The sequence below is a fragment of the Rhamphochromis longiceps genome, linkage group LG5, assembly GCF_057381845.1.
Source record: "Rhamphochromis longiceps isolate RC_006_pf linkage group LG5, R_longiceps_female_GT1.1, whole genome shotgun sequence".
Lineage (NCBI taxonomy): Eukaryota > Metazoa > Chordata > Actinopteri > Cichliformes > Cichlidae > Rhamphochromis > Rhamphochromis longiceps.
Genome location: NC_140561.1, coordinates 22,598,213 through 22,619,703, shown reverse-complemented (window position 1 = coordinate 22,619,703; position 21,491 = coordinate 22,598,213). Strand labels below are relative to the sequence as shown.

Genomic DNA, 21,491 nt, shown 5'->3' with positions numbered 1-21,491 from the left:
GATAACTGATGTCAGGCCATCAGGAAAATCAAATTTGTTTTCTAGGTGATTAATTTGTGTGCGCCATGCCTGCGTTTTCTCCAGGTGTGCCACAGGTGAAGCGTGGCAAGAGATCATGTTGGCCTGTATGCCAGGGAAACTGTGCGACCCAGAGTCTGACTACAACCCCGGGGAGGAGATGACGTGTGGCAGTGGATTTGCAATAGTTTACTTCATCACTTTCTACATGCTCTGTGCTTTCTTGGTACACAAAAATGAAACTGTGTTTATCTAAGGATTCATTATCAGTTATACTTGCGTGGTGTGTATTGCACTACCTTATCATTTGCAGCATCAGTAGTGGGAGTTCTGTTTCTTAAAGATATCAGTTTTCACATCGCAGGTTTAATATGTGTAACATATTACTATACATATAACATTTGATCATTCTTACACCTAGAGCTAATATGAAATGGGGCAAAAATGAATAATCTTTAAAATCATCATAACATAAAACAACAGGTCCAAGTTATGTGCATCATAGCACAATAGTGTCAAAATAAAAATGTCCTTTCTATAAAATACAATGTGTTCCTAGAACCCTATGTATACTGTATGTCTGTTATTTTGAAAAAAATACTTTGTAAATATATTAAGACCTTTTTCTTTTATTTTCGTAGATTATTAATTTGTTTGTGGCCGTCATTATGGACAACTTTGACTATCTGACACGTGATTGGTCCATTCTTGGTCCTCACCACCTTGATGAATTCAAAAGAATTTGGTCAGAGTATGACCCTGAGGCAAAGTATGTGCTTTATTCCTCATCTGAATATTCATGTTCATGTTCATTTTTTAACTATGTCCATTACTTTCTATGTATTTTTCTCATATAGAGGCAGAATTAAACATCTGGATGTTGTAACCCTTCTTCGTCGCATCCAGCCTCCACTGGGTTTTGGCAAGCTGTGTCCTCACAGAGTGGCTTGCAAGGTCTCCTCTCCTCTCCTCTCCTCTCCTCTCCTCTCCTCTCCTCTCCTCTTCTCTTCTCTTCTCTCCTGTCATTTTGATTAATAATTTCAGGTAGAAATGATGATTATTTTACAACAATATTAAAGGCTTGTTCTCTTCTTTCAGAGGCTGGTAGCCATGAACATGCCTCTGAACAGTGATGGTACTGTTATGTTTAATGCCACTTTGTTTGCACTGGTGCGGACAGCCCTAAAGATAAAAACAGAAGGTATAAATCAAACATGAATGACATTTCATTAAATTGCTGCTAAGAGAACAAAGAAAAATATTCCCCCAAAATTCAGCTCACGCACACACTGCATTAATTGTTCTCAACTTCAGTTTAAATGGCTGTAAAGTGGAGGGCTGGGTTCTCAGGGATGCTTGTTTCCCTGTGGTGCAGGTAATCTAGAGCAGGCCAATGAAGAGCTGCGAGCTGTCATCAAGAAAATTTGGAAGAGAACCAGCATGAAGCTGCTGGATCAAGTGGTGCCTCCTGCTGGTGGTTAGTGGAATTAACATCACAGACACCTTCATGTCCTCTGTTTGACACACAAATCAGCCTAAAGCAGCCTGCAGAAAACACACACACACAAACCATATGCTTCCATGCTGTTCACATATAATTACTCCAAACAGGTATTTTGTAACCAAGTCCTTAAATAAACCTAACACTCACGCTCACACTGAGACAGTGTCACATATAAATAAGGCTATATTGTGCTGTTTCTGCTTTGTTCATCTTCTCCCTGTTGTCCCCTCAGCAGTATGTCTTTTTTAGTCTGTGTGTATTCAGTACACACTGCTCCCTCCCGCCTGCCCTGGATGCTGATGGAGGCCACTGACTATCTGCTGGGCTTTGGGCTTGCATGGCCTTATAGACCACTGTGCAAGAGCATGCTTCGTCTTTCTCTCCAACATCTCTGTCCTTCCTTCTTTATCTGTTTCTTGTCTCTACTCTCTCTCTTCTGTCTTTTTTTTTTTTACTGCCTGAGCTTTTTTTCTTCTCATACTTTTGTATCTCTGTGTCCAAAACTTTGAAAACACTTCAGAATATTCTGAAGCAGTTCTGTTTTAGGGTGGTGGCATGGAACTAGTGTTGCCTCTCTCTCTGATCTCTGTCCCCAGCGTGCTTGTTCAAAGTGATTCAGACCCCTGCTTCAGAATGATTCTCACACACTCGTACATGCTTTTTAAATTCAAAAAATGGCAGAATATACATGCAAGAACACAAGCTTTGAGTACAGTATTTAGAAAAAAAAGCATACATAATATTATGTAGGGGCATACATGAGCACAAGCATATGAAATTACACACCGACATGTATGATGCATACTGTAGTTTTGCTTGCTTGCATGTGCTAAAGCAGTTAAAAAACATTCAATAGCATCCTTTGACATCCAAGAAAGATTTAGAAAAGAAAATTTAAGAAAAATTTGAACAAATTAATCAAGTGGCCTAAATGGAAAAATTGTTTTTGATACACATTTAAAAATTGAAAAGCCTTTCTGTTTTCCTGTCATGATTAACTGAACAGAATTAAAATTGTTCATTAATTTCCAATGAGCTCAAATGCTCTTGTTGATCTTCTCTTGAAGAAGAAAAGACTTTCTGCAGAGCAATAGTAATCATTTAAAGTTTTATCAGTCCTTTTAATGTTGCAGGTGTTTGAACACAAATTCCTCCAATTAAATCATCCACAAGTCAGACATACTTACATACATGTAATCTCACAGAAATACACACATGAAGACATGTTGGGATATGTTCATTCTCTGTCCTTTCTGATACACAGCAAATGATCCTATTTGGTACATAATGAGGTAAAGTATATACACCATCAAAATGGATTTATAACATTTGGTTAGAAATCATTTGGTTGGTGGAGGTTAAAAAGTGCCTCGCTATTCTTAAGTTCTAAGGTGGTGAACCCCCACCACCCATAGACGAGGGAAGAGAAGAGTCTTTCCCTCTCTCTCCCAGGGTACTGTGTGTTGCTGACATAGGAAGCATTTGTGTGGTCTGTTCACTCAGATGATGAGGTAACCGTGGGGAAGTTCTATGCCACCTTCCTGATACAGGACTACTTTAGGAAATTCAAGAAACGTAAAGAGGAAGGCCTGGTGGGTGCACACCCTTCCCAGAACAACACAGCCATTGCTTTACAGGTGAGTCTTACGACACTCAAGTGTGTTTCTGACAACGTGAGACGGGCTGTTGAGACCTTTGTTAAAATGGATGAATGAATGAACTTTGTTAAATCTGATATACATCTCTGTGCATTTCATTCAAAACTCATCAAGAGTGCTGATGTTATGGTTTGTGATCCAGCAGGACGTTCATGATCTTGGTGTACAGTATGATTCTGTGATTTATGTTTCTCTTGTGTGAATTTAGTACTTGTGTCTTCTGTGTCTCAAAAAAATAGCTAGATGTTGATGTTAAGTGCACATCACTGTCTTCAGCCACCATTGCATGTATTTTCTGTGCATCACAGTCCACGACTCATGAATTTCACATGCAAAGCTTGTTGCAGTTTCTGTTACCTTATATCGTATGATATATGGCGTCAGTATAGTCCCATATATCACTGTCAGACAAAAACATGACCAACTAGTTTCTTTATATTTAACTTTTTCTATGTATTCTGCTATTATATAGATCTACAAAGAAAAGAGTGAGAAGAAAATTATATTTTTACATTATTTACATTTTATTTTTTTCATCCAACTAGTGGAAAATATTTCAGAGGGAAAAAAAGGGACTGAAAGGGCTACAAAACAACATCAGCAAAAGTAAAAGCGAAATATACGAATAAATACTTTTTTGGAGTAATGTTAAGTAATTTGGAAGTGTAAAAGTAAAGTAAAGTAGTGCAGTAATGAGTACATACAAAAATGATTTAATTTAAAGAAAAAACATAAAAATGGGAAGGTAAGTTAATAGCAGAATAAAAATGAAGATAAATAAAAAAGTAAAACGAATCAATTATATAATTACATGCAATGCTTTCACCTGAAATGTAAATTGCTCTCTTTTTCCAAATTAATAAGATGTTTAAGAAATTGGAATCCAGTCATTTTAGGCACCACACAGTCAACATAATCTCCCGTTCTTGGTGATAGGAAGGCAACTGCAGCAATCAAATTCTTTGAGTTGTTGATTTCTCTTTCTGTCAAGTTTTATTTGACAAATTGCAATCATTGCAGTGAAAATCGAATACTAAACACAACATATGGGTGATTGAACATACATTTTTCTATATTTAACTCAAGAAATAGCCATGAATCACATTTTTTTATTCATATTAAATTACTTCCTGCAGTACTCAAAGTATTCCCAGTATGTGACAGAAGCATATCTGGAATCTACCGAAGGCTACATTCAGGAGAGCACATCTGCCTGTCTCTGTGTTCTCATCTCTCACAGTCTGAAAGTACTGTAAGTGTCAGGTGTTGTACAGCACAGGTGCGTGTATGTTCAGTATGTGTGGTGGTTGTGCCTGTATGATGTCAGAGTTCGCACTGTGAGTTTTAAGATGAAGGTCACAACCATAGCTCTTAGCCTTGTTGTTGTCATGGTTCCAGGCTGGCCTTCGTACGCTGCATGATATTGGGCCTGAAATTCGCCGGGCGATATCATGTGATCTGCAGGATGACGAACTAATAGACTTTATTCCAGAGGAAGACGAGGAAATTTATAGGGTAACTGATTCAAATTTACACAAAGGGAAATGTTTGTGCTTGTAAATATTAATTCTTGTTCATGGAAAGGTACGTGTGAAAAAGCTAGCTGTAGATGGAAATGGAGTAGGAAGCATTTAGCAGCTAAATCTGTAGCAGAAGCATTAGCTTCAGATTTTATATCTGCAATATGTAAGTTTTTTTTCTTCTAATGAGTTCATTTTGCTTTATTATGTTTCTTCTCCATTTCAGTTCCAACAATCTAAACAGTGTTTTGTTTTGCTCGCACATCATGCCATGTACCAGCTTCCTAACTTACTTTTGCACATATATTTTTCTTAAACAATATCAGCCCTCAGACTTAACATCAATAGCATTTGTCTTGTAAGAAGGAGAAATGCTGGTGGTTTTACTGTGAGTGTTCCTTCACAGCGTAATGGTGGACTCTTTGGTAACCATCTCATGAATGGTGGTCATCGGCGATCCAATGGGCATCAAACCAATGCCACTCAGCGCCCTCTGCAAGTGCAGCCTCCACCTCACTACGCCCACATGGAGCAGCCAGTAGGACGCCTGTCTAGAGCCAATGCAATGTCCCATCCCAACCACCATCATCACCACCACCACCATCATCACCACCGCCACCACAACTCCTACGGAAAGTCTCCCAAATCTACCAACATAAACCTCAACAATGCCAACGTGTCCAGTCTTCCCAACGGAGGACACCATCGCTACTACGAACACGCACCTCCCAATGGCTATCCAGGTCTACGCAGCTCCTATTATGATTACGACAAGCCACGGACACCCCAGGGTCAAAGGTATCCACACAGTGATCATTATGTCATGTTGCAGAATTAGATCAAACAATATAGAGTGAAAGTGGATTTATATAAATTTATATAAACCTGAAGCTCCATTCACACCCTGTTGTTGTATCCTTTGTCTCTGGCACATTTTCTTTGGCAGTGTGTACTTACTCCCATTACGCGTCAAATGTTGCAATTACATGTGGACTAAACATGTAAAATATTACGTCACATCAAGACGTGCTCAACATGGACTGTTGCAGCAGGAATTTCAATACTGTCTGAACTAACTCATCTGTAAGAAAATCTTTGTAGAAAAGTCAGATACCACGTTTGTATGAATGTAATTACAAGTGTATGTTACAATGAATTTGATAATTATGGAAGAACATATAGCACTAACACATATTAAGAGGTGTCCTTGTCTTCATTTCTGCCCAGTGATAGTCACGAAGAGACTTCTTATGGTGTACAACAACACATAAGAGGATTTATTTTTAAAAACATCACTGTGGTTATTCACTGTGTGAGTGCTTGCTGTTGTCAGACATCGGTGGACAATACTGCTACTGTGTTTTTCCACAGGCAGATTCTTATCAGACTTTTCCATTACATTAGCCTCTACTGGAAACTTCATTCCACCATGCATCAAAAGCCTACTCTTGTACTGACACTTAATTTGTGACCAGTAGCACATTTTTCTTCTGATTTCCCATCTTCTGTTTAAACTACATTCTCCAGTATTGGGCCTGTTTTTCCTTAGTGCCCAAGAAGTTTGGGGGACAATTTCATTGCTTCCTCTTTATGAAAAAGAAATGATTCTCAGATTGTTTCTTATCTTAAAGATAGATAATGGAATTGTCAGCCGACAGTGGAGTCATCGCCGTCACTCTCTGTTCTTCTTGTACATATATATGAGAATGCTGTATATGCTTCATATACTGTATGATATATATGTCACACTTTCTTCACCCAGTTTCCTGTGTTCTCTCCTTCTCCCTTTCTCCTTCCTAACTAAATTCTTTCTCTTGGCCATCCCTGTGCTTTCTTGGACAGAAGGCGCTACTATGAGACCTATGTTAGGTATGTTGTTTTTCTAGGTTTGGTTCCAGCAATGTGTCTCAACAGCAAAAGAAGGACTTTTGTTTCATTTTGACTTGGTTTTGGAAATTGTTGCATCCTTGCTAAGTCAGTGTTTCACATTACATGCTGGCCAGTCATTTTGCTTTCCTAGTTGTTATGGCACAGTTGTGTTTATGCATTGTTGGATAAATAATAGAGAAATGAATGTGAGTGGTCAGCATTGTGCTGAGAGCAGCCCTGCTTAATGCATGTGTAAAAGTGATGCGCTTGCTTTAAAGGACTACCCAGATGCTTGAAGACAGGGGAGTGTATGAGAATGTTTGAAATGAAGTGAGTGAAAATCACTACTTGTGTCCACTTCTTCTGTTTAGTGCACATTTCCCGCAACACTGCATATAGTTAACGTCATGACTTACTAGAAAGAGATGTGTTTTAATTAAAGTAGTGAATGTCAAAGTGGATGGGGTGTTTACATGGCAGAGATAACCCACGACTTCTGTTTGTCTTGGTTTGGTTGTAAAAGGGTGGTCTCTTGAATTGCTGCCCCCTGTAGGCTTGTGTCTGCATGGCAGTGCATGGCAGTATAGCAGTAACCCCCATAACGACAGTAACAGTGTGCATGCTCTAACCCCTCTGCCCTGGCTCTTTCACAGGTCCCACAGAGGGGATGGTCGCCATCCCACCATCCGAAGGGAGGAGGAGTTTGATGAAGACCATTTCTCCGGGGAGTATTACAGCGGGGAGGAGTTTTATGAAGATGACAGTATGCTGTCAGGGGACAGGTAACAGTCTTTTCACAGTTTTGCAGTTTGCAGTTGCAATTTCATTCTGACTTGGCTAGAAATTTATTCCAAAGGTGTTTTGGATAATGGATCCCATAATGTAATGTTCACCAGGTATCAGAACAGCGACACGGAGTATGAGACTCCCAAAGGCTACCATCATCCTGACAGTTACTACGATGATGATGAGCAGCCTCTCTACCGCGACTCACGGAGGTCACCAAAGAGAAGATTGCTTCCTGCAACACCTCAAGGTATATTATGACCATCATTTATATATAAAAGATAGACATGGCTTTCTTCTCTGAAAGTGGAGGCTGATATTTGAATGCATTCTTTCTAATGGCCAGTAGGGGGCAAAAAGGAGTCAATTAGAAAAATAAGCATTATGCTCAAAAAAATCTTTCTCAATCAGTCTACACTCTCAGTAATGACTTTATTTAACACGGCCTGATGTTCATTTAGTCAGTTATGGTTTGATATAGAGTAAGCAGACAGGAAAGAAGGGTATGCTTTAGGGTATTCTTATTGTGTGATTGTCGCTACAGTAATAGTGTCCTTGGTTTTTGGTCAGATCCTTCCCTTTCATGTGGGCTCTGGTTCCAAAAAAGTAAGGTGGCTAAAATATTAAAATTGTTCATCCTATAAAAACAGCCTGTGATTGTCGTCCTCCTTGACCTGGTGCCATGTGTCAATGTTAAATATTGTAGAAAGCTTTTACGTGAGGCACACCCCTCTTTGCTTTTCATTTCTTCATAGCTTGTTATTACATTGTACATTAGTACATTGATCAGAGCATAGATTTTCTTAATATCTGAAATTATTAAAGTGGCAAATGTTAATCCTCTATCCAGTTAAGGTGATTTTAATAGATGAGCAACATAAAATAGCTGTGTGGGGTTTTTTGTGTGCTTGTGGACAAACCTCACAAAGCTGTAGTTTTCTTTTAAAGGTTGTACATGTACACAAACTTTGCTTTTTGTTCGTTTTATTGTATTGTATTACTCGTAAGTTTGAATTTCTCTCATTGTTTCTAAGTTAATGCTCACTGCTCTACTCTGGATTAATTCAGGTAATAGAAGGCCATCCTTCAACTTTGAGTGTCTGCGCAGACAAAGTAGCCATGATGAGCTTCCACATCAGCGTACTGCTCTACCACTGCACCTTATGCAGCACCAGGTAACACAGACATTCTTTAAGTTACATTTTTGGCCTTGGGTGGAGTGACATTTGTTAGTAAGTTGCAGATTGCATCAGCTTTCTTAAATTAATTGCTAAATATCACAGAAAACTGTTGAATCGAGATACTACACAGCTATGAAATAGCAGCAAACAGAACTGCTTCCCAAGTGGGTGGCACAGTTTAACTATACTTCAAGTCACTTTTGTGTTCCACCGTCAAAATCCTCCTTCTTCACCCATCAGGTTATGGCTGTAGCAGGGCTGGACTCTAGCAGAGCCCATCGCCTCTCCCCAACCCGCTCCACCCGTTCTTGGGCCACACCCCCTGCCACACCGGCCAGTAAAGACCAGTCACCATACTACACCCCTCTCATACGTGTGGAACACCCACACAGGGAGAGTGTTGTTGGTAGCCAAGTGTCTGTGCGCAAGAGCTCCTGGTACACAGACGATCCCGAGTTCTCCCAGAGAACGTACTCACCTGTGCACCTGCAGGTTCCTCCGGAGTACCATAACCAGTACCACCAGAAAAGAGGCAGTGCAACAAGCCTTGTGGAAGCGGTGAGTTTAAGGCTGTTTGGTGGAATAGTTACTGGAAATTTTGCATGACCTGGGCTTTGATCTCACAAGCACATTTTCAGATTTATTGTGTCATCTGAACAAAACACAAAACACAGTCCTAAAAAAATCCACACTGAGATATTTTTCTTCAAATTCCTCCGAACAGGTTTTGATATCAGAAGGACTTGGGAGATATGCCAAGGATCCCAAGTTTGTCGCTGCCACAAAGCACGAGATAGCAGATGCATGTGAGATGACGATAGATGAGATGGAGAGTGCAGCCAGCCACCTGCTGAATGGAGGAATGTCCCCGGGTATCAATGGGGTAAATGTGTTTCCCCTTCTGACTCCAAGGGATTATGAACTGCCGGACACCGCAGCCAGCTACAGTGATGAAGAGCCAGAGACAGAACCCAGAGGTCCTTACGAGGAGGACCTGGCAGACGAGATGATCTGCATCACAACTTTATAGCAGAGGCTGGAGGATTCTACACATTAGGACCCTTATAGATTTGCGAAAATTTAAAAGAAATGCATCTGTTGGCTCTGACCCAAAGAAGTGCCTTTAAAGTGAAGAGAAAAGGCATAGGGATGAGAGACACACAAGTCCTGTTCGTTTAATTGTTCTCCACCTGCCAGCCGTGGAGGTCACAGCACAGAGCCAGTTACCATTCCTGTTGAGCACAGAGGGACAGACTGGATCTTCCTTCCAAAGGCTTTGACCTGATGGTAATATACAGGTTCTGCCTGCAGCCAGTCAAAGACAATAACGCTGATGCCAGTGAAAGAGATGGACCAACTGGCAAAGGTGTGAGATGCTCTAGAGGGTGGGTCTCTAAGGGTGATGACAATCAGATGTTCGATGTCATTACCTCAGTCACTTTTTTAAGGTTTGGCATATCATGCAAGTTTTCAATGCAAGCATAGAAAGGCATATCTCCTCACATAGTTTTTAGAATAACTCGACCCCTTCGTCGTTAGCGCAGATCGTTTAAAGATCGCTAGAGCTGAGTGAAATAGTGAGATAGAGAGCTGAGTTGCACCAGATTATGCAGGAACTAACAGTCCTACTTATAGCATCATTCAACTTGAGATATGTACTTTTCAAGCAACTAAAGCATTTGTGATAAATGCACTAGCAGGCAGGTTATTTTAACACTTTAGAATAGCCTGATTAATATTTCATAGTTGATATGCTGTAAATTGTATTATATAACAAAAGAAACTTTGTAAAGAGATATTCTATATTTTGTAATTATGTATCATTTAAAAGATCAGCAATATGGACCCTTGTGACTCATGTTATACTATAAAAGCAGACTTGCATTATTTTATTAGGTAAACTGTTCGGATATTTATTTGCTTTTTTTTTTTTTTGCCAATATGCACCTTTTATTTTGCCTATGACGACAGCATTCTTTAGAGGTTCTGCTTATGTGGCGACACTACCGCACAAGATATGCTTTGTTTCCTTAGCATAGGAGTACACTTGTTACTTCATCAAACCGACAATGGAGCATTTTTAGAAGGCAAGCCTCAAGGATCCAGTGCTGAAATTTCTCACAGATGTGACGAACACATTTGTTTGCATATTTTGTGCACAGTATTTTAAAATGCGTAGTGCATTAACAATGCTGCTTTTTTTCAGTTGGCTTCGGAGTCAAACCTAGGTTTTTGTCAGCCCCTACTGAAATGCCTTTTTGCTGCTGAAAGAACGAAAACTGATAGATGGTAATAACAGGGATAAATTAACACTTTCAAAGCTCATGCTGGGAATTTCACTCTTTGTTGGTCATGGCAGGGTTTCGTTAGACCTTTGTACCGAATCTTAGCTATCACATCTTAGCCTTCATGCTGTATGTGGAGAGGGCTTAGGTGGCATAAGACACATGCACACATCCAAGGGCCGGAAACAGCCCCAACATGTGTTCTAGGTGAAAGTACTGAGGGTGTCCTGGTGTCAGGATGCTGCAGAGAGGCAAAGCAATACTAACCCCCACACCCCCAACCTTTCTTTCTCAGCCTCCCTGGTTCCTGCGTATAGTATACCTCGTTAGGCATTGGTGAAGACATATCATTGTCACAGCTTATCTGTTTGTCCCAGTATCCCACAGTGGATTCGTTGAGATTAACTAGGGCTGAACGTGGATTTTAGTGTGACTGTATGAAAATGAATGGCAAACCCCACACTGGGTACGTTTAAATAAAGGAGTAGCTGGAGCCCACAAGTTTAAAAACACAAGGCAACAAAATATCTTTTAACCATTCATCATCCGTTTTTCTCTTGCATAAAGATACTGGACTAAATAAATTGAGGTGGGCTATTTCAGGCGTTACCATAGAGCGTTTAAGGGTTAATGTGACCTGCTGTTGTAGGCGAGTGCATACTGTACTCTAATTCAACCGAATACTGTCATGAAAATGTAGGTTTTCCATTTTGTGTGCACATTGAAAGGGCTCTTTGAATTGTTTGTGAGTAAAAAAAAAAAAAAGTGTTGTAGTCCTTTTGTTGATAACTGTCATAAAAAGGACCAATGCACATAAAAGGCACATTGTACTATTCGTAGCAATTACAGTACTGATGAACTGAAGATATGCATTATTTTGTAAACACTTTTAAAAGTTGTGTTAAACTAAAGATTAAAAGAACTTACTTTTACCTCATGTCAGGGATTCCTGAAAAAAGAAAAAAAGAATATAATGATTTGGTTCAGTCTACCAATGGTATTTAAATATTAGCACATAGCTGTTTGTCTTTGCACAAGTAACTGTATAGTGCTTTTTGTTTCTCCCTTTTCTAAACAGATTTGTGTATTAAGGTGAGACAATTTTGTACTTTTTGTGACTGTGTGTATGGTTTAGTGGAATCTATATTTGTCATTTACACCTCACCTCATAATGCTGGGAATGAAAGAGTATTAAAAACATTTTTCAAGGTGCACTGTTCCTCTGTTTTGCAGGTAGGAGAAAAAATAAAATAAAATGATCAAGTACCAGTTTACAGAGAAACACATGTTGATTTGAACGTTTCTATTAGTTTTCTTCATCTTGTTATGATTATAATTACTATTACTACTATTAATGTTCAGAAAGCTGTATTAAAATAGAAGATAATGTAATATATGTACAATATGGAAAGACCCATGGTAATGTTCTCTACTTGAAAGTCTTGATATCTGCTCCTTAATGTTTTTATTGAGTAAACATCTTTTCTCTTAGTAGCAAATGCTTTACTATAACCCTCTAGGTTTTGTATCAATACATTTTTTGTATTTTTTATTTTATTTTATTTTGGCCTTGATTTTCTTTGAATCGATACTGATATTTTATTTTCTATTGATCATCATTGAATAAACTTATGCTGAAATGCTGTTCTAATCTCTTTGCATTCTACACTTTTTAGCAGACAGACAGTTGCTGTGAGTGTCGCCTCGCAAATAAAAACAAATAATTCAAACGCATAACTTCACTGACGTTTGTGTAATGTGACAGAAGACGTCTGCAAAATGAATTTTTACAAGCATGTTGCATTTGCACATTTCAGGAAGGAGACACTTTGTTTATCTCCACAGTTGTTGTCGCCTCCGATGCCTCATCGTCCTCCCATGGCTCTTTCCCGCACATCAGGAAGGGTACAGCGTATTTACGGAACTAAAGGAAACATATATCACAGTCTATTATTGTAAGTCAATAATAACATTTCTGATTTATCAGCATATACAGTAGAAACTATGTACATTAGATAGGCTTTTAGATTGTAGGTTATATCATATACAACAAAACAAACACTAACAGTGATATTAAAGTGTGACAAAATAAAAATAACTTTTAAAATGTAACTCATTGCCAACCCTACACATATGCTTTAAAAAGAGAGTATAAACATATAATAAGGCTTTTGTAAGCACAGAAATATGCTTTTTTTTTTTTTTTTTTTTTTTTTTTTTTTTTTTTTTGGCCTGTCCCGTTTGGCTCTTTTGCCATCAGAATTGTTGTCTAAAGGCAAAGAAAGATTCCCAACGGATTTACTTTACCAAACTGACCATCCCAGCCTTGCCGTAATGGTCCATTTGATTCACCTTTTATTGTTTATTTTATTTTCACTTACTGAATACGGGACAGACTTGACTGGGGGAAAGAAGGGGAGAAAGAAAGAGGGAAAGAGAAACAGCTGAGAAGAGGGACGGGGGAGAAGGGCAAAAGACAAAAACCAACAGAACGGGCAGAGAAAAAAAATGCATATATCAATCACCTGGATCACCTGCTGAGAAAGAAAAAAGAAAGCAAGCAGAAGAGAACAAGAGTAATAGAATAAACAACATCACAATGATATATGGGAATATGACAGTAAATACTAAATGTTAAACATTATTGTGCAGCACATAAGATCAACAGAACACAGTGTGCTTTGAGGTAGGAGCCAAAAAGGGTGTAGTTTGTGGGTGTGATCACCCGTGTGTACACCTGTGAGCATGGACGCGCTTGTTTTTTGTTTTTTAAAAGGTTCCTTCATGTAATAATCTGCTAGAGGGTGTGGGGGGGCCACAGCCCCGTCCTCCAGGGCGTGAAGCAGGTGTGGAGGAGATCAAAACTCCAGACATCCAGAGGCCCCCAGAACACAAGAGACCAAGGAAGACCAACAGAGGGGCAGCTGCGCCACTGTCCCGGAAAGAGCTGAGGAGAGTCCCAGATGAGGGCTCACTCAGCAGCCGCGGAGCAGAAGCCAGGGGGAGTTGCAGTGACGCGCCCGTGAGCTCCGCCGGCAGCCAGCTGCGCCTGAGTGACCGAGCCCCAGGCCGAGAGGCCGGGGGCACCCCACCTCCAAAGTGGCCCGAGCGAGCCCCAGGCTCCAGGCCCCGATAAGCGGCCGCCAAGGAGTGAGCCGGTGTGTACCTGGACGCCCATCCCCGGACACAAAGAACCACCAACGCACCAATGTCTGAGGGGGTCCGCCACTGGCAGGGGAAGTGGTGGTAGGGGGAGATAGGCCTCCAAACCTTGGAGGGCCTGAGATGTCCCCAGAGAGGTGGCGCCTGACACCCAACCTGACATATAGACACAGACATACAGGCACACACAGATACAAACATCCATTCCCACCCTCATGCTCTCATATGCACTTACTCCACACTCAACCAACGTGGAGACAGACATAAAGAGACGCTGTACACACGATCACACTTCCCAAGCGTACTCTACAAACCGGGTCTAGGTGCCCTCGCCCCTGGAGGGGGGAACTGCACCCAGACCCAGGTGGTGTTTCCCTTTTCCCTGCGGTGGGGGGAGGCAGACCGCCCCGACTCCGCAGCAGCAGGAAGGCTCCACACTCCAGACCGCAGTCGGACGGCCAACTCCTCCTCCTAGCCCCCCTGCTCCAGCAGGTCGCAGAGAACGGGGGTGAGAGAAGACTCCAAACCTCCCTCCACCCGCTCATTGTAATGTTGATGCATGTGTGTTCTAAGGTGCATTTAAAACCCAGGAGGGCATGGAGCTACCTGCCAGAGAGCAGCAGGTAAGCGCATGGTCCCTCCTGCTAGCCCTCAATGTCTACGTGTATTTAAAATTGAGAGGTGGGCAACGATGCCAGGGGTGGGGTGTACACCCTGATGGTACTTTGGACTCCGTGTATCGTGCCCACCCCCAAGATCCTATATGTATGTGTAATGAGAGTGTGAGTAATGTGAATGTCTAAGTTGTGGGATAAAATTGAGGCAGAGGCAGCCAGAAGGGGACAGAGGGGGGGTAGCCTCCTCTGCACCCTGGTGACATACCCCTACTCCAAGGCCCTGCATGTGTGGGTGGTTGTGGTGGAGCGGGAAGAGGGAGGCAGCTGGAGATGGGGAGGGAAGGAAGGGAGGGGCAAGTGACCCCTCCCTGGGGCCAGCTCCCCCGCTGACCCCAGTAGGCACCCCCATACTCCGCGACCCGCCAGGGAAAGGGGGCCCAGGCCCATCCAGACCGGGCCCAGTGCAGCAGCGCCGCCCGGCCCCACAGAGCCCGGGACAGTCCACCCAACCCCACCACAGAGAAAACTGCACCCACCCCACCATCCACTCATCTTCCAGACTACATAAGACAATAAACACCCAGGCTGAGATCTTCCTCCACCTCTCCTGTATCTCCCCCTCCTGCAGAGGGAGCTCCTGAGGAGAGGAAAGCTCCTGCAAGATGTGACAATCTCCCCCACCAGTTGAAGAGCCCCCCAGGTGGCTCGACGCACCGGCGGCACCCTGCTCCAGGGCTGGGCCCCCATGCACCCACCCGCCCACAACCCCGGCAACACACCAACCAGGACAGAAATATGCATTTAAGAAAAACATACATGTCTGTAACTACAACCCCTCCTGTGTGTCTATTGTGTCTATTGAAAATATGTTTTACTGGCTTTATGGGAGAATTGATCATATGTGAAGGTAACTGTAAAATTAAAAATAAACAAAAATAGACTCTAAACCCTTTGCTCGTTTTAAACTGGGGTGAAATGGTTTATTTACTGTAGACAAATTTAAAATTTTCTCATTAAAACTGGAATATTCAACGTAAAATATATCAAATCTGTAAGTTATATAATACCAACAGAAACAGTGTTGTATTTATTCCTGTATTTCCTGAATAGCTGTGTAATACATTTTATCCCCACTGGGTGGTGCTCATGTGACGGAAAAAAGTTGATTCACTAGTTCCCCTCAATGTGTTTACCATATCTGGCTGAATACAATTATTACCTGCTTATTGAGGTAGATATAGATGATGGGATTGTACACAGTGCTGCTCTTGGCCAGATAAACAGGCACTGTGCCCACCAGAGGATGAATCTTCACATCTGGGTTGTACACCACAAGCATGGCCAGGGTGGCATACGGCATCCAGCTGATCAGAAATGTCAGGACCATCAGGATCACCATGGACGCCACCTTCATCTCCCCTTTAGCCACTGCGCCACCTTCCACACAAGCCATCTTTGATACCTGTAAAATGGTGTGTTACTGATAGGGTCACTAAAGACATTTAGAGAGGAAACATCTCTGCAGTAAGATTCAAGACTGAACTGAAAGTGACAAGAAGCCCCAGCTAGACACTAAACACTTTACTGAACAGGATTAGAATTTTAAAAAAGCTGGTAAGAACTGATTTAACCTTTAAAAAACAGAAAAATAAAACACAGTATCATAAAGTTTACACACTTCTTATAGTATATTGTCTTTATTGTGAGTAGTATGTGTAGCCTAAAGCTGTCAGTTAAATATGATAAATTTAAAAATAAGAGATTTTACTAGTGATCAGAGTTATAATGTAAATTCAAACACATACTTCCATTGCGCTACAAATCCCGCAGATGACTTTAACACCATAACTTAAAAGTATGCGTGTTATTTTTACAACGCTGATCTATAATAGCTCACCCGGTGTAACGTCCACATTAGCTTGGTGTAGGATACCAGGATGATGGCAAAAGGAACAGCAAAGCACACCGCAAAGTAAACCACGATGTAGGAGACATTTTGAGGGTCTCTGTTGTGCCAGTCTGGCGCACAGGATGTCCCAACACCCTCCAACTCATACCTTCCCCATCCAAACAATGGAGGCAGGTTCCATGTCAGGGACCACAGCCAAGATAATATAACACCTCCAACTGCATGCTTCTTTTGGAAGGTAATTTGTCCCAGTGGCTTACACACCACAAACATCCTCTCCACTGCGATCAGAGCAACGGTGCACAGAGATGTGATACCTAAAATAAATAAATAAGTAAATAAAATAAAATTTGAATTTTCACGAACGCTAGTGGAGGTGAAAGTACTTTTAATGACACTGTACTCCATGTGGTATTCTTTGAACTTACCAAACAAGGACACAGCAAAACCTTCCATCACACAGCCTGTTCTGCCCAGGGAAAAGTACCCTTGGGCGTTGTTGACCACAGAAAGCACTCCTCCGGTCATGGCTGTGCCCAGATCAGCCACAGCCATGTTCATTAGAGCATAGTTGAGCGGCTGCCTCAGCTGCTTGTACATGAGGGACACAATAATCACTGTAGCGTTGAGGGTGATGGCCGGACCAGTAAAAATGGCCATAATGATGGACAGAATGATGAAGCCAGCCCGTGGAAGAGAGGGTTCCCCCTGCGGACCCAGGTAAAAAGAAGCATTTTGCAAAGATCCAGAGTGCTGCATGGATGCAAAACTATAGGAAAAAAAGTGGTATGGTCGTCTTTTCTTCCCTGGAGGTGCTCAGAGTTCAATATCTCACTACTCGAGTGTGACAGTGGAGATTAGACGACTCGAGTCTAAGAATAAATCCTCCAGATCTGGACTTACCAAAGAGTAATTCCTCCAAAATGATGGTCCTTGATCCCCCACCCTTTTCTTAATTGTAAAAGGATTTAAACAGGCAGTGCTTGTTGCTGCGCTCAACCCACTGAGCAAGTACAGAAGAAAAGCAAGACAATACAACAAAAATAAAAATACAATAATATAAGATTATTTGTGACTGCTCCCCCTCACAGAGGACAACTAAATCAGACTGCTGATTTAGTTGTCTGTGAAATGCTTAGAGAGAGGTGTTTCACAACATGTGCTAACTACTGTAATTAGGACTGTGTGCCCCAAAAAGTTGATTCTGTTCATCTAGACGTTGCGTTTTCTGTGGGAGAAACATTTTCTCACTCATCCTAGTGACTTCTTGAGATGAGGACATATATATATATTTAAAAAAATCAAACTGTAACTTTTTCAAATATGCATCTTTTAGTGCTACTGCTCTGTATAGAAAAAGCATAGGCATAATTAAACTCTCTAAGTTGCTAATTTTGAATACAGTAGCGTAAGAAACATGATCATCTTTCTTGGAAATTATTTTTTAGATCAATAAAATGACAGTAATAGTGTAACAAATTAGTTCAAATGTGATTAAATTATCCTTTTTTCTTCAAGAGTAGTTTTATCTTTAGGATTTGAGTGAGTTGGGGAAGGAAGGGTCCGAGGATTTAAAATATTTTTCTCTTGAATGTTGGCATAAAAATGTCTTCAACAAACTTAATTTTGAAACTATATTACTAATAACAGATTTCTGTCAGAAAGCAAAACATATATATTGAGTATTTTTATAGTCTATATGAATAAAATATTTACTTCAGGGTGACAAAGCCATGAAGTGCTTGTTGTGTAGGATAATGACAATGGTAAATATATCATTGCATTAATTATATTATGTGGAATTAGTTTGATGTGAACAATTTTGTCTCTCTGTGTGCAACAAAGTTTATTCTGAAGGCTGGCTTAAGACTAGTTCTTAAAGAGAGATTCGATTAAACAAGCGATGAAGTAACCGGTTACGTTTTAGCTACAAACTCATGTAACAGGCTGTTTGGACTCAGGATTACGGTGATGTGCTATTAATAACTCTGTATTAAAGTTCCACCTAAACCCAGAACTCAGACAAACAACAACAAGATGCAAACACTTTAACAAGTGCAAAGGTTAGGTTTGAACCTAATCATCAAGTAAAAATAAATATTTTTATTTGATCTATATTTATTTATAACAACACGTTACAAGTGTAATATTACTATTATATTACTATTTCACTGCTAGCTGGATTACTAATTAATGTGTTACACAAATTCACAGCAGTGATTAAAAAGTAAAGAAAAAAACACAACCAATTTTTGATGATGAAATGTGATCTGTATTTATATGTTAGACTTAATAACATATGGCACAGCAAGCCAGAACAGTTCACTCAGTCATGGCCTTTGCTGAATACATAAGACTGAATGACCATTGGAAGTGGCCTGAATTAAGTTATCCGCAGCTGCTGTTGTTGCAAGGTGAGGTTAATCCTCAAGATTATCAAGAGAACAGGTGTCCGATGTTTAACCCTTTAAGAGGCTTATTTTCAATCAAGTCAAGACACAGATTACAACTGTTTGGGTCGTGGGTTCCAGAGCACTGATGAAAAGATTTTTTTTTCTTTTTTTAATTCAGATGATAGCACTTCTCTTTCATTTTGAAACAAAATCTTACCTAAGTGGTAAAAAAAGAAGCCCATCCCACTATCAGAGGCCGTACTGTTGTCGGTTAACATTTACTTGAATTCTTGGAAATTGTCTCATCCAGGAAAACTTTACTTTTCATACCTTCATGAGAATGTTAAAACTGTTTTCAGATCACTGAAAGCACTTTGATATTGAAATGTTGTTGTTCCAAATTACTTCCCCAAAATATTTTTGACAGATTTGAACACATCCAGAACATCTCCTGGGTAAATCTATCTGCTCATAAAGACCGTGTTGTTGTTGACAGCTCTTGTTGTTGACAGCTCTTAGGAAAGCTATTGTACTAATCTTACTTGTGTAACTAGAGAGCACTTTGTGCTACACAGTGTGTTACTGTGTCACTACTCCTCACTCCATGTTCCTTCAGTGCCCTTGTTTGACTTTTCTGACTTTTCTGTTTTTACCTTGATGCTATTGTTACCCTGCTAATAAAGTATGCACACAGTAAAATTAACAGCTGTTATTTAGCTTGCATGTAATATTGTATTTATGCATGGTATAACATGACTTTGGTGGGTAGATCTGTGTTTAACAAAACAATGTACGATAAATAAATATATATATTATAAATTCTGCGAAATAAATTTGGAAATATTTACTTTTAGTTGATGACAGTAAATACAGATACTCACACTGCTTTCAGTTAACCATTTACTCTATGTTCATTTTCAGAGGCACAACGGTAATTTGATGATCTAACTTAATTTCAAAGATAATATTTGTAATATTTAATTTTAATACTTTGATGTCAGTTGCTGTGTTTCCTCTCTTGAGATGCTTTGCCAGATCTTTACTGCAGCCACGTTTAGTTGCTGCTTGTTATCTGAGATAATAAGCAGCTGAGATCAGGTGACTTACTTTGCTAATAAAGAACATCCCATTTTTTTGTCTTAAGAAACTCACTATCCAAGTGCTGTCTGGTCTGTTTAACATTATTTGGCTGAATCTAAACAGAGTATAGGCCTGCACACTTCAGCCTCTGTACTTGTATCTCAAGTCACATCATCAACAAACACTAATAGCTTAGTTCCACTGGTAGCCGTACATGCCTGTGTGATAACATGGTCTCCATCATGTTCATCAGATATTTGGCATGCTTTAGATAGCTGATTCTCTCCTTCTCCTTAATTTTCTCTTCCCATCTTTCTGGTGCCAGTCAATCATGGTATCATATCTCCAAACAGAATTGTGGACTTGAGGATTATTTTAGATGTTTGTTTGTTTGTTTGTTTGTTTTTTACAGAGTCTAACCTGGCCTTTTTGTTCTTGAGTGTATTCAGTGTTTGCAGCCCTCTGTTTTTCCCCATTCATGAAGGTGTCTCAACCATTACTTTCTTAATGGTTATCATTCAGCCCAGTTCAACATTTACACACCTACCTAAAAGTAATGCATATAAACACCAACTGCCCTAACAAGCATGTAGTCTCAGGTATACCTTTAGCTCAAGGCTGGACAGTAAATGAACAGACTTCAGAAAAGCCCAGACAGTCCAAGAGGTCAACAAAGCACAAATACTCCAGGGTCTTTTCAACTACAGAAGAATCAAGTTCAAGCCACTCTAAACTAAACTAAGTCTGTTTAAAAAAAAACAAGAACAAAAAAACAAGCCTGCATTTAGGCAACTTGTTCAGATATCAGGCAACATAGATCCATATCATGACAATAGAGGTCAAAGGGCATGGACCAAATCCATCCCCCTCACAATATTATTATGACTACACCTTGACTACGTTTTACTGCTTGGAAGTCTGTCTTTTGGTGAACGTTTTCTGGGGTGGGACCAGAGGGTCCATGAGGACCAATATAGACTGGAAGTAAAAGCAATCAAGCTGGAGTTCAGGAGGAAAAGTGTCAGGGATCAGAGAATGATCAAGGAAATAGATTGCTTTCCCCTAGAATCACGTTTTTTTCTGATACACTATAAACAGAGTTGCTTAGACAAACCTCAATTGATCATATTTGATCTCATGCTGCTGTAAATCAAACTCAGCACCTGATTAGCTGAATTATGACTTAAGCTAATCAGACTCTACTTTCAGCTGATAGGGGCAGTAAAATTTACAGATCAGTAAATAAATTTTTACCTGAAAACACAGATTTATGCTTAAAAAGAGACCCTGGAATAACTCGGGTTCTCTATAGGCTGCTTTACATAAAACACTGCAGCGACGAGAACAAGATATATTGAAATATACCCAAGCTGCATTCTGTGGGTGGAGATCATAAGAAATGTAGTCAATGAACTCTGTATCCTAATACATGAAAACCTCAAACCATGCCACTGCTTGCACAAGGACAGCACACCTTGAGCTACAGTAAGCGTCTTGAACTAGCTCGAT

At 40.3% G+C, this 21,491-nt stretch overlaps 2 protein-coding genes across 2 annotated transcripts in view; one reads left to right on the top strand and one right to left on the bottom strand.

The window, feature by feature from the left end:
• Nucleotides 1-12,432, top strand: part of cacna1da (calcium channel, voltage-dependent, L type, alpha 1D subunit, a) — a 67,103-nt gene extending 54,671 nt beyond the window's left edge. Inside the window, exons 34-47 of the mRNA XM_085406673.1 lie at nucleotides 85-244; nucleotides 660-787; nucleotides 876-972; nucleotides 1,117-1,219; nucleotides 1,394-1,495; nucleotides 3,026-3,159; nucleotides 4,579-4,695; nucleotides 5,107-5,498; nucleotides 6,543-6,569; nucleotides 7,223-7,351; nucleotides 7,466-7,605; nucleotides 8,424-8,530; nucleotides 8,777-9,094; nucleotides 9,261-12,432. Coding sequence (XP_085262799.1) covers nucleotides 85-244; nucleotides 660-787; nucleotides 876-972; nucleotides 1,117-1,219; nucleotides 1,394-1,495; nucleotides 3,026-3,159; nucleotides 4,579-4,695; nucleotides 5,107-5,498; nucleotides 6,543-6,569; nucleotides 7,223-7,351; nucleotides 7,466-7,605; nucleotides 8,424-8,530; nucleotides 8,777-9,094; nucleotides 9,261-9,566 — 2,260 coding nt within the window. The 3' untranslated portion in view covers nucleotides 9,567-12,432. The remainder of the gene's footprint in view (nucleotides 1-84; nucleotides 245-659; nucleotides 788-875; nucleotides 973-1,116; nucleotides 1,220-1,393; nucleotides 1,496-3,025; nucleotides 3,160-4,578; nucleotides 4,696-5,106; nucleotides 5,499-6,542; nucleotides 6,570-7,222; nucleotides 7,352-7,465; nucleotides 7,606-8,423; nucleotides 8,531-8,776; nucleotides 9,095-9,260) is intronic.
• Nucleotides 12,433-12,608: 176 nt separating this feature from the next.
• On the bottom strand, nucleotides 12,609-17,336 carry LOC146669999 (parapinopsin-like). The gene is made up of 4 exons (XM_085406674.1): nucleotides 16,938-17,336; nucleotides 16,498-16,826; nucleotides 15,820-16,062; nucleotides 12,609-12,745 (listed from the first exon to the last, which is right to left on the bottom strand). Exons 1-4 carry the CDS (start codon nucleotides 17,266-17,268, stop codon nucleotides 12,635-12,637), a joined length of 1,014 nt encoding a protein of 337 aa, XP_085262800.1. The 5' UTR covers nucleotides 17,269-17,336; the 3' UTR covers nucleotides 12,609-12,634.
• Between the last annotated feature and the right edge of the window lie 4,155 nt (nucleotides 17,337-21,491).